The 27,806-nt window shown below is 37.2% G+C and overlaps 1 protein-coding gene across 1 annotated transcript; it reads left to right on the top strand.

The window, feature by feature from the left end:
• NAA30 (N(alpha)-acetyltransferase 30, NatC catalytic subunit) lies at window positions 1–21,846 on the top strand. The gene is made up of 5 exons (XM_009211598.2): window positions 1–148; window positions 416–1,190; window positions 6,057–6,180; window positions 9,096–9,151; window positions 18,463–21,846. The coding sequence occupies exons 2-5, from the start codon at window positions 417–419 to the stop codon at window positions 18,598–18,600; spliced, it is 1,092 nt and encodes a 363-aa protein (XP_009209862.1). The 5' UTR covers window positions 1–148; window position 416; the 3' UTR covers window positions 18,601–21,846.
• The last annotated feature ends 5,960 nt before the right edge of the window (window positions 21,847–27,806 follow it).

Here is a 27,806-nt window from a genome sequence, read left to right as displayed (position 1 = left end):
TTACCCGGGGTAACAGCCGAGGCGCTTTACGGCGACGGCGGCTGAGTGAGAGCCTTGGCGGCTGTGGAGGCGGCCGCGGCTGCGAAGGAGGCGGCCGCAGTGGCTGAGGAAGAGGAGTGGCGGCAGCGGCGGCGGGGACCCGTGCGGGGTGAGCCGCGAGGAGGGGACGGGGAGGGGCCGCGAGTGACAGGGCTGGCGGGTGGGCCCGGGCGGACGGGGACGGTAGCCGGTTGAGCAGCTGGGCGGCGCTGAAGAGCGGGGGGGGGGGGGGCGCGGAATTGGGGGGGCAGCTCCGTGAGGGACGGTTTCTGTCTTTGTTCCCCCCACCTCGGCCGCCCCCCACCCGCCGCCCCCTCTTTTCCGCGCTCTTCGGCCGGGTTTCATGGCCTCCCCTCTCGGTCTGTGTCGCTTCTAGGATGGCGGAGGTACCGCCTGGGCCTAGCAGCCTCCTCCCACCACCAGCACCTCCGGCCCCGGCGGCGGCCGAGCCCCACTGTCCCTTCCCGGCGGGGGCCGCCCTCGCCTGCTGCAGCGAGGACGAGGAGGACGACGAGGAGCACGAAGGCGGCGGCGGCGGCAGGAGCCCGGCGGGCGGGGAGTCGACGACGGTGGCGACCAAGGGGCATCCGTGCCTCCGCTGCCCTCAGCCGCCGCAGGAGCAGCAGCAGCTCAACGGATTGATTAGCCCCGAACTGCGGCACCTCCGGGCGGCCGCCTCCCTCAAGAGCAAGGTCCTGAGCGTAGCCGAGGTGGCCGCGACCACGGCCACCCCTGACGGAGGCCCCAGAGCGACTGCAACAAAAGGAGCCGGGGTACACTCGGGGGAGAGGCCCCCTCACTCCCTCTCTAATAATGCAAGAACTGCGGTCCCCAGCCCGGCGGAGGCAGCGGCGGCGAGCGATCCCGCGGCGGCCCGCAATGGACTGGCCGAGGGCACCGAGCAGGAGGAAGAGGAGGAAGACGAGCAGGTGCGGCTGCTGTCTTCGTCCCTGACCGCCGACTGCAGCTTAAGAAGCCCTTCGGGCAGGGAGGTTGAGCCTGGAGAGGATCGGACGATACGATATGTCCGATATGAATCCGAGCTACAAATGCCCGATATCATGAGACTGATCACCAAAGATCTGTCCGAACCCTACTCCATTTATACCTATAGATATTTTATCCACAACTGGCCACAGCTGTGCTTCTTGGTAAGTGGATAGAATAAAAAGAGGGTGAACCCAGCAGTGATCCAGACTGTGCGAGGCAGGGAGCGAGGGCCCAGAGTGTGGCAGTGGATATCTCCTGCTGCTTATCATAGTACGTTATATGATGTCAAGTGCGTGTACACATTCCTAGTTATTTAATGAAACTGTTTTGAAGGTAAGACTTCATGATTCGGGTTAACGTGATACTAGTGTAACTGCAGCAAGCCTGTATGGTGGCGTGTTTCACTGGGGTGGGGGTCTTGTGTCTTGTTTACATTAGATTATAATCGTGTTTAACCGTCTTTAATTGCCCGCCCGCATCCTCAAACACTTCACAGTAATTTAATTTGAACATGGTTCTATTTGGATAGAGGCCTTTTAGTCTCTCAGTTACAACTACAATCGGGGAAGAGTGTATGCATAAACATGTTTTGGTGAACATGAATGTCAGCAAACTTGGTGTGGCCATATTGGAGAATTAAATCTTACAAGCATTTTCAGTAATTATGGAGATGTTTCCCTTTACTTCAACAGGACAATTAACAGTTGTAGCCAGCCTGCTTTCTGGTACTCCATTGCAGAAAGCGCTACTAACACTTCTGGTGGCTGAAAGACTCCTGAAACTTGAACAAAATACCCTTTTTTGGAATGTAGAAAACTTAAGTGTGAAATTGTTACCGATCTGATTTTATTTTTTTTAATTTAAGAAACTGGTTGAAGATGTGGCCAAACACTAGTAACACTGGCTTGTGTAAATTATAATTGACAATAATATTACACGTAGGTGAAAAACTTTTGGACAGTTTTAAAAAATTTACATAGTATTGGCAGTACCAGTAATTTCTTCACAATAATATTGGCCCATTTCAGTCTCTATGAACCCTTTAACTTAACTGTTGACTGCAGGTGTATGCTTTGTATCATGTGCTCACAAGCATATTGTTTCTAGATGACATCCATTTAAGGAATATTTTATAATATGTGAAGGGAAAAGCCACCGTTACTTAGTGTTTTAGCATTGGCTTAGTTTCACTTAGTAATTCCCTGCAAGATATTTTGACAATACTTCCCTGTCTTTTTGATTATCTAGCTTGGTGGTAATTTGAAAATGTAACCTGGGTATTGTAGATAATGGTAGTTCTATTTTCTGTCTTAACTTTGCTTAAACTTCAGTACATTTGTTTAAACTGTGGGTACTATTTTATATTCTTGAAAACTGCTCTTTCGGTATTCTAAGCATTGTATCAGAATAGTTCTAAGACATGTCTATGTCAGTGAATATGAGAAAATGATTTATAGCACTATTATAAATGTCATATCAAATGCCACTGTAATTGCTAAAAATTGTAGATTTAGTTGTAAGTTAACCCACAGAAGCAGATGATTGAGTCACATTTCAAATTGAAATAGATGTTTTTCTGTCAATTCCAGGAAATTGTTGTGTATATGATATTCAGTCAACTTTTGAGTCCTGATGTTTACCTAAGCCTTTCTCAACTTGTCTGCCATTTTAGACTCTGGTCAACAATATTAGTAAACTTTAGTTTTGATTTTATGTAGAACCCTTCCAATTCACCAGCTAATGTGTGTGTTAGCCTTTAGTAGCTCGTTTGTTTAATATTAAATTCTGAATATCTAGAAATTGCGATATGCACAAGTGGTTGACCTATAAGATTTACTAGTGCCAGTATGAATCAGGAGGTATTAAACAATAATAAAACAGTAGTTAAAAAACAACCAGGCCATTTAAAACTGAAACCTTTGTCTTGGCATACTTTTACATTTAAGTTTCCCATAGGAACTATTTTTAAAAAAATGCAAATGCGTAAATGTGTATGTTTATTTTAAATCATAACCTTTTAGAACTGAAAGGCATCCTAGAGATAATCCAGCCCAACTTAGGTTTTGTTCTGTTTTGGTTTTTGATTGAAAAAAAGAACCGAAGTGACTCAAAATGTTTCAGTCTCCAGATATTTACTGACAGAAGGGTAAAGCTAGAACCCAGTTCTCCTGGCCTCTCATTATGGTAACATAAGAACCTGAAAAATGACATACTCTTGATCCATTCAGTGAAGATTATTGTGTCAGCAAGTTATCTCCACCAAGTGACAGTTGCCCTTCCAAACATCAATCTCAAGAGATTAGAAACCTCCAAAATGTTGCTTTTTTCTATGGATAACCTGTAATGGGTCAATGGACTATATGGGGTTGAACCTTACAAAATTGCCAATACTTGATTGAGTAACAAAAATGGTAGCTTATTATGATTCTTCCTAATTGTGAAAGATGTAAAAAAAAAAAAAATACAAATGTGAGACACTTTCAGTTACTCTGTACTTAACCATTTTATCTTTACCTCTTTTCAACATTTTCAGTTGTTGGTACCTTTTTGAAGTTCTTAAACTTTGCTCAGCGATGTAACATAGTACTTCCGTTTATTTGTTCTAAATTTAATTTTTTGGCTTCCTCCAGTTTTCTATTTGTAGTGTTCTAGAATTTGGGAATCTCTCACTTCATATTTTTCATAGTTTTATAGGCTGACAACCCTTTGGCCTTGTAGTGTTAAGTCTTAATCTTGCCAGGGATTTTTCAGTTCCCATCCTTGAAAAAATACATTTAATAGCATGAATTCCAAATGTATGTGCAGAGCTTTTATTAGGAAAAATTGACAAGCAATTTAATGATTCCTGTAAATGTACCATATATTCGCGAGTGGTTTATCAGGAAAAAAATGCAGCATTGGTCTTCTTCACTACTAATATCATCTCTATGGTGTATGATATATTAGACTTTTTAGATGATACATACAGCTTGATTTTTGCTCCTACAGATTCTAAATTAGGAAGAAATCAGGTCTTAAGAATGAACTAATACAATATTTTGTTTGCTTATTCCATGCTCAAAGGACAAAGATTTGTTTGAAATTCCTGTTCAGATTGAAAGTAGTGTCCAGTTGTATTGTTTTAATTTTTCCTCATTTTTGGATAGTTTATAAGGTGTAGCTGTTCTGAGGTTTATATCATCGATCTAATACAGGTTTTCATTTCACATGAGCCTGACTTATGAGGTCAGGCCAAAATTTTTTCTGAGCCTTTTAAATATACCATTTGGTCTGTAATAATTTTATGTATGTGTATGTATTTATATGTATTTGTATATACACACATATATTTGAAGTGAGTTATTTTCAGATCAGAAAAAGCTTTCAGAGTTGTTCAAGGCAATTTTTATGCATACTTAAGGTCTTTGTTTAAAAAAATTTTTTAAAAGATTGATATATTGTGAGGGAAAAAAAATAGAAATAGCCATTTCAGAGGTTTATTGACCCAAAATAGTTTTGGAATGTGTGATAAACCAGAAATGAATTAGCGTGGGTTGTTGAATTTCATATTCCTTCAAAAGAATTTTTGACCTAGTTTAGGTTTGCATGAAATGGATTAGAATTTTCTTGCCTAAAAGATTTCTCCACAGTTAAAGGCTTAATCAATTTACAGAATGACAGACTAAAAAAGTCACAAATTTAAAATATGTATTAAGTATAAATTGGACATTATTAATTTTTTAACTCATTTCTGCTTTTGTTGAAATAGCTTCTTCTTGAAAACTAATTTATGGAAAACAGACTTCTTACTGACACATTATTTAAACAGTTGGAGATACTGCCGTATTTATAATTACCAGAAATACCATGTTACTAGAACTTTTTATCAGCATTGGAATTTTTGAAAAACATTTTTAATGGTAACACTAGAAATCTTAATGAAAATGGGGGATGATTAGAATTTAACATGTAGCTTTTAATACTCTGGAAAGCTGTACATTTTTATTAAAATAGAAATTTCTGTAAAATTAAAGCTTTTAACATAAAGCTTTGATTTTGAACTATAAGTATTCTGAGAGCTTTATGACAGTTAACCACACTGTCAGGAGTATCCTAAAAATGAGACTATGCTATATTTACATATATTAACAAAAAACCTTTTAGGTATGATCTAATCAATGCCTTATAAACTGTGCTTTTTCTGAAAATTGAAATTTTTTTTTTCTGATCACAATCTACCATTCAGGTGTAAATATGTATTATATGTAGCTTTTACTAAAACTTCATTAAATTTTTTTCTTTTTTTATTTTATTGAGATGGGGTCTCACTCTGTCACCTAGGCTGGAGTACATTGGCACGATCTCAGCTCACTGTAGCCTCTGCCTCCCCAGCTCAAGCCATCCTCCTATCTCAGCTTTCCAAGTAGCAGGAACTACAGGTACATGCCACCACACCCAGCTAATTTTTGTGTTTTTGGTGGAGACAGGGTTTTGCCATGTTGCCCAGGCTGATCTCAAACCCCTGAGCTCAAGCAATCTGCCCGCCCCGGTCTCCCAAAGTGCTGGATTTACAGGTGTGAGCCACTGTGCCTGGCCATTATTACTAAATTTAACTATTTAAAATTATATTCTGCTGATGGGCAAGTTTTACAATATTTTATGTCCTAATAATTTGTTTTTGCATATTTCCTCTTCCAGAAACTTAGGTCTTTGTTGCAAATAATTGTGATTATAAGCACCTCATACGTAATTTTATAAAGTACTTGAATGTTTACCTTGTGGAAATCTGGTCTTTTTTCCCTAGGCTTTAATAGTAAGCATAAATAATTCATGTTTTAAAGAATATTGAGAAATTTTAACACTAGAACATTTAAAGGAGTTAGGGGATTTAGATTTCTGAAACTTCTGTGACTGCTCTCTTGTAAGAGTTCCCGTTATCTCTTCCCCCCGTCAAAAATGCCTACCAATGGTTGGTTGTTGTTTTCTCTGGATCATTGTGCAGTATCTGATGGCAATGTATTCTTCATAACTGTTTGTTTATTTTTAAGGCCATGGTAGGGGAGGAGTGTGTAGGTGCCATCGTTTGCAAGTTGGATATGCACAAAAAGATGTTCCGCAGAGGTTATATAGCCATGTTAGCCGTGGATTCCAAATACAGGAGAAATGGCATTGGTAAGAAAAATATTATTTCATAGAATGCCTAAGCTAAGCTATTTTCATTTTTGTGTTTTGAAATGAAAGACTTAAATGTAAGTATGTAGAAATGAAAAAACTAAAGGAAGAAAAGGCGGTTTATAATTTTTAATTTCTAAATGGTATTTTTAAAAAGTTCTTAAAATGAATTTTTTCTTTGTTAATGTTTTGACAGTTTTTAACAAGTAGCCGATCATCAGTTTTTACCTCCAGATTTTTTTTTAATCACATTCAAAATGTTTTGCATTATACTAAGTAACACAAGAAATACTGCAATTTATAATTACATTATGATGGTCCTTCATCCCAGCCTTCAAGCACTTGTCTGTATTTGGGTTAAGTGGACCTCAATCAAGCCAAAATTATGGAAAAATTGTTACCATTACTGGTGTTAGTCATGAACCGTATATTGCAGTTCAGAAAAGATCAGGAGATGAGAATTGATTGTTTCTTATAATTCCCAAACTTAATTTTTTATCGGGTGTACTTTTCCTGACATGTTTAGTTAATCTTACACTCATGATTTATAATGATCCTTAGAATCATGTGGGGTGGTTTAAAAACATATTTAGACCCCTCACCCTGAGACTCTTGTTTGTCTTGTCAGAGGTGGGGCTGAAGCTTCCATGGGTGACTGTGATGTAAGCCTGATTAGGCACCACTCTTCTATCACCGGATTAGATAACTTTTGTCATTTAAATAACGCCATAAAACTCAATAGGCCTCTGGGTGCGGTGGCTAACGCCTGTAATCCCAGCACTTTGGGAGGCCAAGGCAGTTGGATCACTAGGTCAGGAGTTCAAGACCAGCCTGGGCAAGGTGGCAAAACCCTGTCTCTACTAAAAATACAAAAATTAGCCGGGCGCGGTGGTGGGCACTTGTAACCCCAGCTACCCAAAAGGCTGAGGCAGGAGAATCGCTTGAACCCAGGAGGCGGAGGTTGCAGTGAGTGTGCCACTGCACTCTAGCCTGGGTGACAGAGCAAGATTCCGTTTCAAAAAACCACTCTTCTAGTCTCTAGGACCTAGTAGCTCTATGTTCACAATGGAGGATTGGGTAGACAAGCATTTGTCTAAGCATGTCAAATTTTGTGATGTGCTTTAGCGAGTATTCATAAAAAAAGTTTAATACCTGTACCAGTATTTAATCATTAGCAGTTTTGTCACTTACGTTTTTTAAAAACTATTAAATGTTATTGTCCAACCTAAGACTCTCACACAGTCCTAGATATCATGAGAAGTAACTATAAATAGGTTTACTTAATATGTTAGGTTTAGCCGACTTTATTACAGTGTTACAGCTTTCCACTAAGATTTTTAATGAATTGGGCTTGTTTTATGGAGTAAGTTTGAGCCTTTGATGCATTAAAAAACACTGATAAGGACTCATGATAAATTATAGCCAATTGTTTGGCTAGTTTGGAGGGCAGAAACCAGTGGCTTTAGGGTTGCATCCTGACCTTCAGACATACTTTGTTTGGGCCATAAAATGTACGCATACTTGTATGCATGCTTTGAAAATTAAGAGTTTTTAATTCAATTTTATTATTTTTTGAGACAGTCTTGCTCTGTTGCCCAGGCTGGAGTGCAATGGCGTGATCCCGGCTCACTGCAACCTCTGCCCCCCAGATTCAAGCAATTCTTGTGCCTCAGCCTCCCAAGCACCTGGGACTACAGGCATACCCCACCACACCTGGGCTAATTTTTTGTATTTTTTGTTTTTTTGTTTTTTTGAGATAGAGTCTCACTCTGTCGCCCAGGTTGGAGTGCAGTGGCACTATCTCGGCTCACTGCGACCTCCGCCTCCTGTATTCAAGTGATTTTCCTGCCTCCGCCTCCCGAGTAGCTGGGATTATGGGCACCCGCCACCATGCCTGGCTAATTTGTTATTTTTTAGTAGAGACGGGATTTCATCATGTTGGCCAGGCTGGTCTTGAACTTCTGACCTCCGGTGATCCGCCCACCTGGGCTTCTCAAAGTGCTGGGATTATAGGCTGAGCCACCGCACCCAGCCAGTGTTTTGTATTTGTAATAGAGACGGGGTTTTGCCATGACCTCGGCCTCCAAAGTGCTGGGATTATAGGCGTGAGCCACCATGCCTGGCTAGTTTTTTGTATTTTTGATAGAGACGGGGTTTCACCATGTTGGCCAGGCTGGTCTTGAACTCTTGGCCTCAAGTGATCTGCCTGCCTTGGCTTCTCGAAGTGCTGGGGTTATAGGCGTGTACCACCGCGCCCAGCCTAAGAGTTTTTAAATAAAATTTGTCTGTCTGCTCTTAAAATCAGATTTGGCAAATTTTTTCCCTTTTAATATACCAGTTATATTTGACCCTAAACTAGGATACATTTTGCTAGACATTTACAGACACACCACTGACATCACTGGGAGTGCCAGACTTCATCGTGCTCACTATAAAGTTTATAGGAACCTACTGTGGGTAACAGCAGTTCTGATGAGGTTGTCTTGTGCCTTGTGTCCAGGGGAGTTTGGAAGATCTTTGGTGAGATCAGCTCGGGTTATGCAGTAAGTTCTGGCCAACTCACGGGGAGTTCCTGGGTTGTTCTGGCCATACCATATCTTGTCTTTTTCTCTTTCCCTGTCCTCCTACTTTCAAACACAATAGAACAAACTCCTGCTTGCGGCGAATAATTATGTCTGAGAAAAAGGAGTATATTGGGAGATAGGTCTTTCAAGAGGAAACGTACTGTTATGTATAGGTTCTATTGGCTTCTCTTAGCTTATAGCTAAAATTTTTCCCCCTTAATTTGAGATAATCTGTATCTGGATTCAAGATAGAAACTAGCATTTGACATTTCTGTGCTTATGAATATTATAATTTAGGTTATCTTTAAGAAATACATTTTTCCTTCATTAATACTCAGATCTATATTCTAGGTACTAACTTGGTTAAGAAAGCTATATATGCCATGGTTGAGGGAGACTGTGATGAGGTAAGTCTTTAAAAATGTTTAATACTTGTTTTCTGGGCATTATTCTTACTGGGTATTTTTTATAAATATTTTGTAATTTATTGCAGATTTCATTGCAGTTTTACTACACAAATGCAGCTTGTGGGGAAAATTATATTCCATTTAAAAACATGAATTTTTTACCTAGAACAAATTTTAAAATGGAGCTAAAATTTCTTCAAAATGAGTGGGTGGAATCTTAGACATTTTCAGTACACAATTTTGGTATTCAGAGGCTTTATCATTAGTTTTTTAAGGTAGCTCTTATTATAGACTCTGTTATAATTTGCTTACATATTGGCCTTAGTTTCTAACAGTGGGAAAACTATCAGTCTATATGGAGGACATTTCACGCTTGAAAATAATCTTTTCGGAATTAAATAATGACAATGTTGCTAGGGGGAAGACAACCACTTTTTAAGAGTAGCGCTAGCTGCGCATTAATGTAAGAGCATTTTCTCTCTTCAGCTTGTTTGTAAGGTCTGATGGCAGATACAATTTCTTTGTATCCTACTGCACTGTGTTTCTACATATAGTAGGTGCTTGATAAATATTGGTGATGATTAGGAATGTTAACATTTACTGTTGTACAGTGTGGAAGGGAACAAGTATAAACTAGAGAAGTATAGATGTCTTTAATATAGCAGTGGTGACTGAGGAGGAGCAAAGTTGTACTAGTACTTTTATGAGTAATAGAAGTAGCAATTGTTATTATTAGAGGTCACATGTGCCTTAGAGAATTCTCAAAATATGTGAAATTGGGTAACTTTTTTCAAAATATTGACCTTAATAATTTGTTTTAGTGACTTAAAAGAAGTGGATTTTTTTTGTACAAAATTTATACACAGCATATATGATATATGTGCATGTGTTTTTGTTAACAAAGTTCCTTCTGCCTTTCTCATGCTTTTCAAGTCTTTATCCATCTTTCCATTGATAGCTACTGTTTTTTTGTTGTCGTTTTTGTTTTTGTTTTGTAGAGATGGGAGTCTTGCTATGTTGTCCAGCTGGAGACCACTCCAGCTCCTGGCCTCAAGTGATCCTTCCACCTCAGCCTCTCAAAGTGTGATTATAGGCATGAGCCGCTGCTCCTGGCCTCTTGCTACTGTTAACTGTTTGAAATGCGTTCTCTCATTTTTTAAACGCACCTATATGCAAATATATAGTTTTTAAAAATACAAATGAAGTAATTCTTATTCAGTGATTATTAGCAATAATAATTGCTTTTTTCTTTTAACAACGTCTCATGAATACAATTCTGTATTAGAATACTGAGATTTGCTGCTGAGCATTCTCAGGCTTCTTGTTCACACTAGGCTCTATTCTGACGGATCCACTCTAAGTGGTGGTTATATGAGAAGGCCTCCAGACATAATAGGTGGCACAGTGAAGTCATCCTGGGATTTAAAAATATCTAATTTTACTCCAAAGAAATAATTCACAGGTGTCAAAGGATCTCACATTGTTCACAGCTTTTAATATTAAAATGCAGTAGCCAAAGTTTTACATGACTGGTAACTGAAATTTTGAGGAGAGAATTGGATCGGATATGTTCATGAGGTATAGGTCCATGTTTGGACCATAGCCACACTGCTTGTCAGCTCATCGAGAAAAGTCAGGTTTCACCAAAGTTGCTTAACAGCTGGGAGAAATCTTTGGGATAATAGATCATGTTTTGATCTTCCGCAGAGTAGAGAGATCCAGTGAACAGGGGTGTTAAGAGCAGAGAGTATTATGTTCCTATGATGAAACTTTTTCTGAGTTATCCTACTTGCTATCCTAAGTCACTCCTTTGAGGCAGGCTGTGTGCTTTTCTTTAACTGATCAAAGGTTTGGATAGTGTTGGCTTTTCTTTTTTTTTTTGAGACGGAGTCTCGCTCTGTCGCCCAGGCTGGAGTGCAGTGGCCGGATCTCGGCTCACTGCAAGCTCCGTCTCCCGGGTTTACGCCATTCTCCTGCCTCAGTCTCCCGAGTAGCTGGGACTACAGGCGCCCGCCACCTCGCCTGGCTAGTTTTTTGTATTTTTTAGTAGAGACGGGGTTTCACCGTGTTAGCCAGGATGGTCTCGATCTCCTGACCTCGTGATCCGCCCGTCTCGGCCTCCCAAAGTGCTGGGATTACAGGCTTGAGCCACCGCGCCCGGCCTAGTGTTGGCTTTTCATTGGAAGTTCTCAGGAATGATACGAACATTTGTATTGTTTTGGTCTCAAGGTTAAATTTTAAATTAATGATACATTTTATGGTATGCATTTCCAGCCTAAAAAGCTAATGCTGATTCATTCATTTTTTCTTTTGAAACAATGAATATTACTTAATCTTTAGGCTGACATCAATAGCTTCGTGAACTTTTTCCTTTTGTATAATTTTAAATGGATGGTTTTTGCAGTTTGTGAATACCTCTGTCTCTTGATTAGATAACTTTTTCTTGGTATAAAAAGTTTGCTTATCTGCGTCCAACGTTATTCAGATCGAATAATTTGCCATATGAACTCTTGTTTACTCTATAAGCTCTGGTAGCTATCTGGTTTTCCTTTCCATGTTAAAATACTTTAGTCTTTAAGACCCAATTCAAATACCAACAACTCCTTTAAGTTTTTCTTGATCTTTCTGGACAGAATCCATTGCACTTTTTTCTGTTATTTTTGTTACTCTTTTTGTAATATTTATTGCACTTAATTTCACTTGTTCAGTGCCTTAGCACAGTGTAGGACAGAGATGCCTTCTCTTGTTTGTTGCGGTATTCTTGGTGCTTAGTGTGACATTTGTGATAGAGTAACTGCTTCATAAATATTTTTTGAATGATTAGTTCTGTGCTTCCAGCATGATATTTGTACCCCTCTCTCTCTTGTTTAAGCACTTTTAAATTTTGACTTGTATTGCTGTTAACTTGTCTTTCTCTCTGCTTTCTGTAAGCTTTCTAAAAACACCAATTGTCTTATTTTTGTTCATAGTAGCATTTTTTTTTAAAAGGCATCTTCAGGGTTAACCAAGTTGTTAAAATGCCTTTGAAATGATAAATCTCCAAAAATATGGTGATTAATGAAAATGCAATTATGTGCTTTCACTTTCATTAATTTAGACCAACCTTCCTTTTAAAGGGTTTAGAAATTTTGACAAATTATCTGAAAATCTGTGAAAGACATTTGAGAAGGGTTTTAAATTAGATTTTCTACTACTTAGGTTATTCTGCTATTTTAAAAATTCTTACAAAGATAAAGGTTTTAAAATCTGTGAACCTTTTAATAGAGGTACATTTGACCAGGCACTGTGGCTCATGCCTGTAATCCCAGCACTTTGGGAGGCCCAAGGCTGGCGGATCAGTTGAGGTCAGGAGTTCGAGATCAGCCTGGCCAACATGGTGAAACCCCATCTCTACTAAAAATACAAAAATTCACTGGGCGTGGTGGCACACGCCTGTAGTCCCAGCTACTCAGGAGCCTGAGGCAGGAGAATCACTTGAACCCTAGAGGCGGAGGTTGCAGTGAGCCAAGATTGTACCCCTGCTCTCTAACCTGGGAGACAGAGATTTTGTCTCATAAAGAAAGAGATACATTTGGAAATCTCCATGAAACCTTACTGTGCTCTGTGGCCAAAAAAAAAAAAAAAAAAAGATACTTTTGGAAATCTCTGTGAAACCTTACTGTGCACATCAAACAATTTTCACTTTCTATTCTGTCTACAGAATTTTGTGACCTTGAGTCATGTTTATATTGTTCTTTGTTGTTACTAGTCATTTTAAGCTCAGAGTATTCAGCCAGAGTTATTAGTAATCCACAGAATTGAAAGGTAGATAATGTTTTTCTCCAAATAATGCTGCACTGTTCCTGGTCTAGTTGATGTTTTCATTTTGTCTTACTGTGATTTTCCCAACTTTTCATATCAGAATTAGGTATATGTTAAAGCAGTATAGCTAAAATTTTTTTTCATTTTCCATGTATTTGGAGCTGACACAAAAAATTATAGTATCAAAAGAGGAAACAAGTGGATTTGTTACTTCATGAGTAAGAAATACATTACCAGTGTCCTGATCTGGCTTAAATTTGTTTACACCCCCACATGCTCTGGCTGCCAGATGTGTAGCAGCTAGGACAAGTATCTTAGGTTCATGTTTCACAATAGAAGAAAGAATAAGGTAAATACATATAGAATGAATGAGTTTTCTGTGATGTAGGTTTTAAAGTAGGATCTGTGTACCTAAAATCAACCTATTTGCTGGCCATTTACATTTATGTACTTTTTTTCCCGAAGTAAATTAGAATTTGGGCAGGTGATTGATCAGTATATGATGAATAGTGCCTCGATGTTTAAGCCATTGATATCCTTAAAATCTTAATCTCTGAAAACTTCAAGTTGTTTTTTGTTTTTGTTTTTGTTTTTATTTTAAGAGTTTTAGGCTGGGCGCAATGGCTCATGCCTGTAATCCCAGCACTTTGGGAGGCCAAGGTGGGTGGATCACGAGGTCAGGAGTTCGAAACCAGCCTGGCCAATATGGTGAAACTCCGTTTCTACTAAAAAGATACAAAAATTAGCCAGGTGTGGTGGCGTGTGCCTGTAATCCCAGCTACTGGGGAGTCTGAGGCAGGAGAATTGCTTGAACCCAGGAGGCAGAGGTTGCAGTGAGCCGAGATCGTGCCACTGCGCTCCAGCCTGGGGGACAGAGCAAAACGCCGTCTCACCAAAAAGAAAAAAAAAGAGTTTTAGGTCGATTACTGTGATATGAATAGCCAGAGATAACTGATCAGAATACAGTGGAATTAGGATTTCTTAATGGAATTTAAATTTATAGTATCTTAAAATATTTTCAGTTGAAAACCATGTCATTTAATTTTTGCTTATTTACATTAAAGACATTTTTTCCATTGAAAAACCATAATGAACATTACAGAAAACTTGAGAAACAGAAGAAGAAAGTTCACTACCTACCCTTCTAGCACGTTGTATTAGTCTGTTTTCACCTTGCTGATAAAGACATACCTCAGACTGGGCAGTTTACAAAAGAAAGAATACCACATTGGATTGAAGCCTCACAATCCTGGCACAAGGCAAGGGAGGAACAAGTCACATCTTACGTGGATGGTGGCAGGCAAAGAGAAAAGAGCTTGTACAGGGGAATTCCGCTTTTTAAAACTATCAGATCTCGTGCGACTTAATTCACTCATGAGAACAGCACGGGAATGACTTGCCCCCATGATTCAGCTACATCCCACCGGGTCCTTCCCACAGCACATGGGAATTCAGGATGAGATTTGGGTGGAGACACAGCCAAACAGTATCACACATCCAATTTGGTGTTTTCTTTCCTTTCTTTTTTTGTTGCATACATTTTTTATTTTTACTAGACAGTTTCTTCTGTAAATAGCATGCTATGTAACTTGTTGCCGACTGTTTACAATCTGCTATTCAAACCCATGACTTTCCCTACAACCTGATTTGCTTGACCTACCTAATGCTATTTATTTCTAGCAATATAAAGGTAATGCAAAAGACATTTTGGTAATTTTTAGACAGATAATCTGGTAGCTGACTGTATTTTGTACAATTAAAAGAATAAAATAGATCACATTAGCACTAATGACTACATTAGATTATTAGGAGCCACAAGGAGATCTAAGTTATTTTTTGAAATAACTTATATTTTTCTAAGTTAGAAAAGTCCAACTTAGAAAAGGTACAGTCATTCTTTTTCCCCCATGATATAAAAGATTACATTTTAGCTTTTTAATTAGACTATATTTATTATGTTTATTAAGTATTTACTAATTATATATATGTATATATATAAAAAACATCTTTAGTTTCACTGGAAATATTTTGCTATGTGATAGAGGCTGCAAGGTAAAGAACAGAATACAGTGGGGTTAGCTAAACTGCAAGGATTTTGGGTGAGTAGTTTGGCCTAATAACTGAGTATGAGAAGCCTGGTTTCCGTATTTATCTTCTGTCACTTGGCAGTTGTATGATTGTAGGCAGGCTGTTTAACTTTTTCTGGTCTTTCTCTTTGTCTGTGCAACATGATGTTAATTCTGATCTTAAAGAGATGTTGTGAAGAGCAGTACTGTTTGTTGTTCATTCAGCAAATAGCAGTGGAAGGGCTTCTAGGTGCCAGACAGTGTGGTAGTGCTAAAGTTCTAGCAATGAACAAGCCTGCCCTCCAGGAGCTTCCAGCCTACAGTATTAAAAAATACTACCTTAAACAGTAATGTTTTGTAATGGTTTGGCTTATCCTGATAATGGTCTGTTACTGTCGCAAAGAGGATCAGTGGAATTTCACTGTAATTTTTTTTCGCTGTTAAGTAGAATTCAACTCTGTCAAGTTTCTTTAGGACCAAAATAACCTCGTTTTATGGTGAATTTCTAATATAAATCCAGATATTCTTTTAATATGTTTATAAGAATTTGAGAATTAAAAATTAGTTACTTTATCCTGGCATTTTTCTGTTGTGTCAAATAATTTTCTAAAGAAAGAATCACTTTGTTTAGAAAATATGAGTGTGCCAGGAGAATCTTTACATTTTAACTGAGTAAGACCTTGGTGTAATTTTTTCTCTATGTAATTGAGCCTCATTTCATTAATGTATTAGGATGCCAACAAACTTGAACTCAGTTCTTAACCACATCTCAAGTGTGTATTTGTGTAGTGGTGGTAGCCTCAGATGTGTTTGGAATATTTTAGATTGCTGAATATTAATGATGGTGGACTTAGAATCCCTTTCATCTTGTCTTAAGTAGGTTAGATTTCCTGGTCTCTGTGCTTTACTTTGGGAAATAATCAGGGGAGAGGTACAGTAGGGTAGTTACTATTAAACTTTAGTTCATAATTGGACTCTGTTTTGTCCTTGCTCTATTGGTGGCCTTGAGTTTTATTCATCTGTAAAATGGATAACCACATCAATTTCTTAAGGTTATTGTGAAAATAAAGCTACATAATGCATATAGAATGCTTTACATTGCACATAGTACAGCTCCAATAAATATTAGCTGTCATATTTTAAAATTGTCACTTTTTATTTGAAATCAATTCCAAGTTTTGAGTTGTTGTGACTTTAGTGTTTCTCATATTAAATTGCTTTGATTTAACGTTTTAGCTATAATTAGGTGCTGGACCTAATAACAGAATTGCAGGAATTACCCAAGAGAATTGTTAAAAACTAAAAACTTGTATTGACCAGACTGAGGTGTTACAGACTCTAGTATGACATACGTTACTAGAAATTTAATTTTGTGTGTGTGTATGTGTGAGTATTTTAATTTGTTTTTTGAGACAGTCTCGCTTTGTCGCCCAGGCTAGAGTGCAGTGGTGCACTCACAGCTCACTGCAGCCTCAACCCCTTGGGCTCAAATGATCCTCCCACCTCTGCCCGGCTAAGTAGCTGAGACTATAAGCACACACCACCAAACCTGGCTACCTTTTAAAGTTTTTGTAGAGATGGGTTTTCACCACGTTGCCTAGGCTGGTCTCAAACTCCTGGGCTCAAGTGATCCGCCTTGGCCTCCCAAAACATGAGCCACTGCACCTGGCCAAATTGTGATTTTTTAAGTGCAGAGAGAAATTGACGTTTACTTATCTTAAACCAGTTTATTTCCTGTACAACTTTTATTTTAGGTTTTCTTAGGAGCGTATTTATTTTCTTCATCCTGAACTAATTACTTCATTTTAGATCCTTTAAAGGTTTAGATTTAGCATTGGTCCCTGCTGTTGTTGGGTTTACCAGCTAGGAGAGATGACATACCACTCATCAAATGTTGAATAAGAATGTGTCATAGGAACAGTGCAGAATGCTGCTGGGTGATATAAAAGGAAAGGGGCACTGTCCCCAATCTGGAAGTGACAAGGTAGGGCCAAAAGAGAGGAGGATAGGAAGAGCATGCTTCCAGAGAGAGAACAGTTTATTTGAATGGTCTCAGGTGGGAGAGATCATGGTTGGTTCCAGAAACTGAAAATTCAGTGCCGAGCATGGAAAGCAAGAAAGAGACCTAAAGCAAAGCTGAGGGCAGTATATTGATGGACTTTTTATGTCTCTTGATATTGTTTTTAGATTGTGGACTTTCTCTTGAGGACAAGAGGGAATCAATAAACAGTTTTAAGTAGAGAATTAACAAGAGCATCACCCTAACTCTATAGAGAATGGGAGACCTCTTGAGTTAGGAGTTGATGGCGGCTTGTACTGTGGTGTATCGAGCATAGAAAAAAGAGGACTACTTAGAGATTTAAGAGGGAGAATTGACAATAATCAGTGCTTGGATGCATATAGGTGGTTGGAGAGGAGTGAGGTTCAAAAATGACTCTTGGGTTTCAGGTTTGAGGCACTGATGTGGTGGGATGGTGATCCTGTTTACTGAGATACAGAATTGTGGAGGAAGAGCAGATTATGAGTTCAATTTTGGATATAAGTTGAGGTACTGTTTAGACCAGTGGTTCTCAAAATGTCCCTTGACCAGCAGCAACATCATCATCTGGCAATTTTAAAATGTTGAAAATGCAGATTCTTGTGTCCTACTGCAAACCTACTCATAAACGCTGGGTGTGGGGCTCAGCAATCTATTTTAACAGGCCCTTTAGGTGATTATGAGACACTCTAACATTTTGAATACCTCTTGTCCGGATTCAGCAAACACTGTTGGTAAAAGGCCCATTAGTAATTATTTTAGGCTTTGTGGACCATAGGTCTTTGTGGCAACTGCTCAGCTCTGCCCTTGTATTGAGAAAACCGCCACAGACATCATGTAAACAAATAAACGTGGCTGTTTGACTAAAACTTTTATTTACAAAACAGACAGCAGGCGCATTTGGCCCAAAGTCTATAGTTTGCAGACTCTGGTCTAGACTCCAGACAAATATTGTAGTTATTACCAGGATAAATGACATATTAATGAAAATATGGAAGTTGGAAGTCAATATGAATAGCTGCTTATAATAATATAGCTTATCAGTTTAAGGAAATAAACCAGTACTTTTGATTGTTGATTTTATTTTCATCCTTAGTCATTTTACCTTTCCCCACAGGGAAATAATTAATCTTCGTTTTAGTATAAAACATACTCTCATTGCTAAAAATTTCAAACATCACAAAAATCAGTAGAACAGAAGATACATCTCCAGTGGTCCTCCAAGCCCTTGACCCAAATATAATATTACAATTTTGATGACTATTTTTGAGTTCTTTCTGTATATTATTTATTGTTTTCACTATCAATTTTTAAAATAACATATGATTTTTGAAAAATTGTTTACTTGGTAAGTGATTTTTCAAATTATGTAATTATAACTTAGTTTTTTTCTCATTTCTTTGAAGGTTGTTTTGGAAACCGAAATAACAAATAAGTCTGCTTTGAAACTTTATGAAAATCTTGGTTTTGTTCGAGATAAGAGGCTGTTCAGATACTATTTAAATGGAGTTGATGCACTGCGACTTAAACTGTGGCTGCGTTGAGAAACCGACATCGAGAAACAACTTTCAACCACACAGAATCGACCTTTGCATGCAATGCAATTTGTACAGAATTGCTTTGCAGGTGGATTTAGTAATTTCCATGCAGCTCTTATCTGTCAGTGTCTCATTGAGTGTCGCACAATATTTGTTGCACTTTGGCATGGCGCATTTGTTCTGAATTAAAAGATTGTTTTAAACTTCAGGAGTTCTTTTGGTACCAACAAGATGTGCCAGTTGATAGCCAAGATTTATGTGTTCATTTGCAAAGTCTGCTGACAATGTTATTTACACAGTGATCATTTTTTCACAGAACCAGTAAGTGGAACATAATTTTTGTTCCTTAAAAAAGCCAATGTGGATTGTAAAAGTCTCTAAGTATACTAACATTTCACACAAAACCTGCCCTAGTTTTCTGAAGGGGGTGAGGGAGAAGATGCTTCAGTTTTAGGTTTAATTTTTTCAATATTAAATTTTCCATTCTTGAATATTGGTACCTCAGTGATTAGTGAATGAAAAAAATGTAGGGTGGGGTATGTCTTACAATGAGTAAAGGTAACAATTAAATTTTGTCTGCCAGTGCCTGTGTAGATAGGTATATTTGTCTTCATCTCTAGTTTTTGAATGCATGCTATCTTTTCCCTTTCTTTAAGGCCTTTGCAAGCAAACTTTTGTTTTTATTTAAATTCTAAATTTGATAATAAATTATTTCAGATTTTTATAATTTGGATACTTTTTTTCAGGTGAATAACAGAATGGTTTACTTTAGAAGTCCCTTTTTCCTTACAGTAACAAGTTGAATCTACTTGGAAAATTGAGAAATGGCTCAAAAGAGATAAGAAAAGTTGATGGAGCCGGGAATTGCTGGGTTTTAGATGCACTTTTTCTTTTGAGAGTAAGGGAAGTTTTGGAAAAGAATAGAAAATTAGTGTAAATTGATATGATTTTATTTAATCAAAATTACTGCTACGCTGGGAAGAACAGCTTTTACAAAGTAGCTGAATTTGTTTTTCCCACTTGATTTGGATTCACATTGCTTTCATTTCTTAAAATGCTTCCCTTTAGGTTCTTGGTCTTGGAAATAAATTTCAAGGTGCATTGTATCCATTTTAAGCTGCTTTATTTTTTTTTTCACTTGTATGAGCAAATTCTTAGGGGAGCTTTGCTTTTCTTCTGCCAGAAAAACAAAAGGGGGAAATGAAAATCTTTTTTGGAATGAGTTCTGTGGGTTTTCTTAACCGCCACCATGTTTATTAGTTACATTGTGTTTTGGCCAATCAGTGCAATGTAACAAATTTTAAAGTTAATTGCTTTCAATTGAGTCAGTAAACCTGTGATAGATAATTTATTTAACTGGAAAACCTAGGTACCCTTAAGAAAAAAGATTCATTCTCTGTGAAAACTGTAGGAATCTGTTGTTGTTGTTTTCATTTGAATATACTCTACTTCTGCTCTAGTATTTGGTTTGGAATATATTTTGTGGCTCTAATTACTGTATTTTTAAAAACCCTACCTCCATTAACAGTTGGTAAAGGCCCCTTTTCAGGAAAGTTTGTTGCTTTTTTTTTTTTTTTTTTAAAGGAAAGCTGCTCTTTGCTCAGTATAGTGTTTTGAAGGTGAACATAGTAACAAATACTTTAAAAATAAAGATACACAATTTATATTTGAAAATAAAAACTTTCTGCTGGTGGGATTATTTATAGTTCTTTATTTTTAAAGACAATGTTTTCCATTTTATATTGCTCGTGAAAGTTTAATGGGCAGGATACTGGTTATAATAAAAATATGGTAACCACACAGTACTCAGCTTTTCAGTATGTTTTTGGTCAAACTTCATTTAGGCACTAGCATTTAGAAGAATACCAACTATAGTGATGCTTTTATTTAATATGAAGGAAATTGAACTAAAACATATTTATGTCATCAAATTTTATTTCACTCCTTTATATTTGACTTGCTGGTTGATGCATAATGGTTGATGAACATATATTTGCTTGAATCATAATGGGGATGGTTGTAAAGTAGATAGATGGTAGGTCATTGGTTCAACCATTTTAGTGTTTTTGCCAGATTGCAATGAAACCATCATACTGACCTTTTCCTTTGAAATTGCCGAATTGACTGAACTGATTGGGTGTTTGTAAACATGACGTTAACTGTGTGACTAAAAAGTCAGATGGTTGCCATATTGTTTGGTGTATGTTAAATGTCAGTGTATGCCTTATGTCTTTAATTGGGTATGCAAAAATTTTTTTACTTAAGTAGATTAAAATTTTTAACCTCTAGCATGAAAACCCAACACCAACACTGAAAGACTCCATTCAGGTTGAAGTAGCCTCAAACAGTAATTTACTTTTTGATAATAGGCTGTTATTTTTCTTAAATAAGCTTAAAATAATTCTATTTGAAATCGATAGCATGGGTTCACTTGGCTAAAACTGAGCAAAATAGGTGCAACTTTCTTTTAATGGGGTGCTGCCTCTTTAGGACTGACTGTACTATCCACTGACACTGGTTTGGCAGTTGGTACTGCTGAACATTTTTATACATGCTACCATGAAGCTATATATGTTAGTATTGAAGAAGCTAACGGGTATACTATCATTTTTGATGTGTGGGCTGATTATAATTTCCTGTACATTGGGATGAAACTACTTTAGCAAAGTCCACAGATCAGAAACCATACAGTAGTTTTTGAAGTTGAAACCAGCAAAATAAGAAAAAATAAAAAGTCAATTTTAATATTTTCTGCCTCTTTCCCAAATTACCCTTCCCACTTGCTCGACAAATCTATGTAAAGCAGTTTGTTTTTCATGTTTTAACTTTACCTTGCCCTGTGTTATGGTACTGGCTGACATGTCTAAGACTGGATGTGTATATTTATTATGGTGTCTAAAAATCATGAAGTTCATCACTTTTCAGGAGTATAGATAAAATCAAATTGGTAGTGCATCAGAGTTACTTTTCAGTGCACCATGACATCACTAAAATGAGTGCTGTAATGTTACAGGGCTTTCAGGTTTGTAAAAACATAACCATAAATTATATTGACGTCAGATATGAGTTGAGTATCTATAAAATATCACGTGTATCTCAAAATATTGGACTGCTGTTTGACTGGATATTGCTGCATAATTTTCTTCTATTGTCCCATATCCTTTTGGAGAGAGATTTAATGGGATTTGAAATGTGCAAGCTGTCTAAATAAGATGCAGTCAAATAAAGTATGGTTAAGTTGTGTTTGCATTTTTCTTTTAGATACAGCTGTGTGCATTTTATGATTGGGTTGTTTTGCTTTTACCCACTAAGTAAAACAGCAACAAGCAATATATTATTTCCCACTTCCTGCCTTTCATCTAAGAGTTACGGGGAGGACGTATTACATAATTGTCATCACTGTTGACAAAGTAAATTTGAAAATAATGTGAACTTGATTTTCCTAAAAGTATTCAGTTAGTCAACTCATATGTCAGATATCAGTACATTTTCCATGTGTTGAGTCAAAAGTTTATCTTTTTAGTCTGTTTCATAGCAGTTTATTTCTAAGACAGTTTTTATTTTACTTTTTTGTCTGTACACTGCCACTCTAATGTTCCCCCCGCCCCACCCTTGGTAAGACACCAAAGTAAAATAGAGCAATATCTAAAGAGCCTTTGCCCCTGTCTTGTGAGGAGCTTTAAATAGCTGTGAATACTTCTATATGTCAAGATTTTCAGATTTAAGTGGAAGGATGAAATGATCTGTTTTAATCATTTAACTGCTAAATTACTTTTATCATGCATGCCAAATCTTTACATTATTCTTTATAGTAATGCTGTAAAAGTATCTGAGTTTGTTTTATTTGGGCCTTATGTGGAACCCTAAATACTTCATAAATTCAGTCTAAAGTCTAAAAACCAGAAGGTTGATACCATTTTTTCACACCAGTGAACATATCATTATTAACCTGTAGCCCAGAAGTGTTAGATTTATTTTTTGAGACAGAGTCTCACTCTGTCGCCCAGACTGGAGTGTGGTGGCACAATCTTGGCTCACTGTAACCTCTGCCCCCTGGGTTCAAGCAATTCTTGTTCCTCAGCCTCCCGAGTAGCTGGGACTACAGGCGCATGCCACCACGCTCAGCCAATTTCTTATATTCTTAGTAGAAACGGGGTTTCACCATATTGACCAGGCTGGTCTCGAACTCCTGACCTCAAGTAACCTGCCTATCTCGGCTTCCCAAAGTGTTGGAATTACAGGTGTGAGCCACCATGCCCAGCCTATGATACTCTTTTTATAAGCAACTTTTAAAAAGTTTTTAGAATCTCATAAGCATATAGCATGGTTACACTTTCTTCAGATCACCGCTGTCTAGTCACAGTTCATATGAGGATAGATGTGTCCTTTTCACTCCCCAGTATGGTAGTTACTAGTCACATGTAGCTACTGAGCCCCTGAAGTATGGCTGGGATGATTGAGCTGAATTTGTAATTTTAATTAAAGTTAGCCACATGTGGCTTGTGGCTACTGTATTGGACAGCAGAGCTTTAGATAATTTAGGCAGTAATAACAGGAAGTGAGTGTTTGTATACGTTGAAATGTAAAACGGAAGGATCACAATTAGGCCAGATATGGTGGCTCAGGCCTGTTATCCCAGCATTTTGGGAGGCTGAGATGTTAGTTTGTGACCAGCCAGGACAGCATAGCAAGACTGTCTCTGAAAAATCTTTTAAAATAACAACTAAAAATTACCTCTGAGAAAAAGTATAGCTGAACTGTTTATACTGACAATATATTTCATTAATACAGTGTTTGACCACTCTCCACCCCACCAACGACTGCCCTCGTTATGTAGCCTTTCTGAGAAAAGCAGCCCTTTCAGATTTTATTGTTGTAAGTTCCTTGGGTTGCAGAGATGCAGATTCAAGTGCCAAAAGTTGTTTCTGATGAGACTCATCTTTTTAGCCTTAAAATGTTTGTATAGTTGGCCCTAATAGTTTCTCATTTTAGATGAATTTAAAATCATTTCACTTCTAAATGAGATTGGTCATCTCATGAGTGGTGAAGTTGGAACATGGAGGTCTGTCATATTTTTAACCTCCAAGATCCACTTAAGGGATGAGGCCAAAGGCCAGTGTTATTTCTAGAAGAACCAGATTAATTTTGCTGTCTTCCATCACCACGGTGTGTTCCTTGACCCTCGCTGGTCATCTGGTAAGTGTAATTCATCAAAAGAGCAGGAATAGGGATAGTAAACACCTGGATACAAAGACAGTGCCAGGCTTGGTACAACCTGTTAACACTTGAGGAAAGAGCTCAAAACACACATTACTTTGGGAGCAAGTCAATGTTTAATCTCAATATGAAACAGACTTAGAAATAACAAAGACCACTGAAGTGCCAAATCAATCTACTAATACTACTATTTATGCAATATGGGGGTTATAATGAAATAGTTTTAGTGTAATTACGTAAGGTTTTTATAATGCTAAGAAATAAGCTTATATTTAGATATGGATTTTTATGACTACCTCTTTGCTGTATGAATATCTTAATTTTCTAATACCTCAGTTTCATGAGAACTGTATGTACATTTTTGTAAATAAAATAATTTACCATATGCTAGGAGAAGGACCTGCTTTTAAAGAAATTGTGTAAAGACATTTGTTACTGGATGTGTTACATAGTAAATCAATTTGAAATTTCTTAAAAACGTTTATAAGACTTTTCTGGTCTCCTTGACCGAGGGATTTTAGTAAAAGTATTTAGTGAGATTTGTATTCCAGGAAGTGTGTGCCATCACTTGTTCATTTGCAACTGCAAAGATTTGTATGTCTCCTATGTTTTCCTTTCATGCCAAAGAAACTCACCCTTTTTAAAAGCCAGCAGGTTGCACAAACCAAAAACAAAATATTTTGCCCCTTAAATAGGCATTTTAAGAAGTTTTATTTCCTGGTATTTAAATATTGTATCGCGGGGAATCTAGTTGTAATAATTTGTAAAAATGCATGTATTTTTAGGAATGCACTAATTCCATTAAGGGAAGTATTGACATTTTTAAGGAACTGTGCTGCATTAAAATCCACAGTTGCATGAAACTTTCAAAAGTTTAAGATATAAAGTAATTGCTAAAATTTGTGAACTGCTCAGAGGATTCAATGCCCTAACATGCAGGGGATTGATCACTGTGATATTTAAGCCAAGATTTCTCATGATTGTATATGGTTATTGATCATTTTTAAGGGGCTGAACCTGCTGCCTTTATACTTTTGACACCTCCTTCCCTCCCTCCCTCCCAACTGTGGCTGTAAACAGTGACTCTGCACAGTCAGCGTTATACTTGATTTCTTTGTGAATGCAAATAAAATAAAATTTGTAAGTCCAAGTATTGACTTAACTAGGTAAATGTAAACTGATTTCAAATTTGTCTTTGGCCAAGTCTGCTTAATAACTTATGATAATTTGGAAATGAAGGATATCGATATGGATGCGGGCATTGTGTTTAAGTCATTGTGGGATATTTTCTTCGTATTAGGAACTAATAATGAACGTTCAAAGTTTATTTTTATCCTGATGATAGTGGGCAAGTTTCTTAATTTCTCTGGGCTTTTAGTGATAACTACCTGATGAGCTAATTGTGAAGAATAAGTGAGATAATTTATGTACATAAATTACCTTAACAATGCCTAGTAGCCTAGTACATTGTAAGCAAATGGTAGCTATTAATAGTATATATAATATAATTTGCATATAATTTTGTATTTTGCATATTGAGGTTTTTGGTTTTTATTTTTTGTTTTTTGTTTTATGAGACGGAGCCTCTCTCTTTTGCCCAAGCTGGGGTGCAGTGGTGCGGTCCTGGCTCACTGCAACCTCCGCCTCCCAGGTTCAAGCGATTCTCCTGCCTCAGTCTCCCAAGTAGCTGGGACTGCAGGCACGTGCTACCACGCCCAGCTAATTTTTTGTATTTTTAGTAGAGACGGGGTTTCACCATGTTAGCTAAGCTGCTCTCGATCTCCTGACCTTGTGATCCACCAGCCTCGGCCTCCCAAAGTGCTGGGATTACAGGCGTGAGTCACCCCGCCTGGCTGGCTATTGAGTTTTATAGTGTTATTTAAATGACAAAAGTTATCTAAATATTATGTTAGATCTTGCAAGAGTAGCCCAGACTGTAGCAAATGAAGAGAAAAATCTTTTTTCATTTCTAATACGGAGAATATTAAAATAGGTAGATAGAATAGTATAATGAACTCTCCATATACTTATAAATCAGGCCCAATGCCATGGCTAATCTGGTCCTGTTCATCTCTACCCACCCCATACTATTTTAAAACTAATCCCAGAGATTATATTTTATCCATAAGTATTTCAGTACTCATCTCAAATGGTAAGTCTCATTTTTAAAAAACATAAACCATGATACCATCTCACACTAATCCTTAATCATCATATAACCAGTTAATGTTCCAATTTCTAGGAAATTATTTTTAATAACATTGGGATATATTATGGAGAGTAAATATGAATACAGAGGAGTTACTCTTATGTATATAAGATAATTAAAGGAAATTATTAAGTGGAAGAGGTGAGGTTGAGAATAGGGGCTGTGTCTTGCATATCCCAAGTGCCTAATGTTTTCCTATGGATATAATAAGGCATTTATTGGTAGAAAAATGGAGCTGATAAATATGGTGAAATTACCAACATTGACTAAAGAATGACTTTTAGGAAAGGGTTTTGAAATATAATCAGCAAGGCATGGCAGAAAAGATAATTGGGTGAGTGGAAGAGAAAAAGGTGGTAATATGTGCACAAAGTTTTAATAGAGATGATTAATCTAGTGAAGACAGTTTAGGTGAAAACCTGAGATGCAGCAAAGATAAACACCCTATCATCAAATACTCCAATTATCATGGTCAGAAAGTAATCAGTGGAGGATAATTCACAATAAATTTACTACAACCATTATCTGAATTTAAAAAGAAATCCGAAACCATATGGCTGACTAGAGTTGCCAGAAATGAATAAAATTAAGAGATGATTTTATGAGTTCGTTGTACTGCAACTGCACTAAATATATTGAGTTTGAGCCACAGAGTCATTCTCAAACGAGTGAGCCCAGTTTTCTTTTTGTGTATAAGAGCACCCAACCGGAATGCAGAACACCTTTGTACCACCTAATAGAAAGAGTTCACTGTGGTCTGGTCTGCTTTTATAGGAACCTTGCAGCTATTGGGATATTAGCCCCTCAGTTTGGGGTGGCGAGACCTCTGATTAAGTTTCTCTATTACCAGGAGGGCAGTTGAGTAATAGTAACAAATAGCACACAGATTACCTTCTTACAGTTTTCAAGGTACTTCCACCTACTTTTTTTTTACTCAGTCTTTATATGGATCTTTAGAGATGGAGAGATATTTTCATTTTGCAGATTAAAAAACAATACTCAAGGTGTTTAAATGACACCTTTAAGGTCACACATCAGTGATGTGACCTGAACCCAGCCCTCCTGAGTCTCCTAGATCTAGTTTTCTTGCTACCACACATAGTGCTTGATGAAACTCAAAGAAGATAGAGCCCAATATGTTTTGTTGGGTAAATTATAACATTAATGAATCCTATAAAGTTAGTTAAATATGGTTTTATTCAGCATAAAATTTAAATGCTCTCAAAATGTTTAATATGTCTAATTTGTAAAATCCATTAAAGGTTTTAGGATTAAGTGATTTTTCTTAACATATTGGTTTCCAATGATTAGGTCTATAATGTCTTTCAAGGAGACTGGGATTTGTTTCTTTTTGAGAACAAACTTTATATATATATTGTCTTGTTCTAGAAAGTTGAAATGAATAATCTTTATTAATTCACTTATATTTAATTTTAAATTTATAAATATTATACTCTAGCATGTAACATCATTTTTCAGGTAACATTTTACTTGGTCAAATTTCAAGTAAGCCCATGGAAACAAGTTTATAAGGGAAAGAAAGGAGTTACATGGTGGGAGTGGGGGGAACCTGTCTTGATTATTCATCACATTTGAAGTCTAATTAAAATATATAACAATACTTAACACTATGCAAAATCAGTTCATATTAATATCTTCTTTCTAATATGCCTATAAACATGAAAACAGGAAATGTGTTTGTGTATATGTGTGTATATATATATTTTAAATTTTTTGTTTGTTCTTTTTAGAGATGGAGTCTCATTCTGTCACCCAAGCTGGAGTG

The sequence above is a fragment of the Papio anubis genome, chromosome 7 (genome assembly GCF_008728515.1).
Source record: "Papio anubis isolate 15944 chromosome 7, Panubis1.0, whole genome shotgun sequence".
Lineage (NCBI taxonomy): Eukaryota > Metazoa > Chordata > Mammalia > Primates > Cercopithecidae > Papio > Papio anubis.
The sequence above is the reverse complement of the archived record's forward strand: the minus strand, read 5'-3'. Positions and strand labels throughout refer to the sequence as shown.

Bases quoted from the DNA above. Each gene is read 5' to 3' on its own strand.
- NAA30 (XM_009211598.2), top strand. From the start codon at position 417: ATGGCGGAGGTACCGCCTGGGCCTAGCAGCCTCCTCCCACCACCAGCA. The intron at 1,191-6,056 runs GTAAGTGGATAG...TTTATTTTTAAG, and splicing joins GGCCACAGCTGTGCTTCTTG to GCCATGGTAGGGGAGGAGTG. The intron at 9,152-18,462 runs GTAAGTCTTTAA...ATTTCTTTGAAG, and splicing joins TTGAGGGAGACTGTGATGAG to GTTGTTTTGGAAACCGAAAT.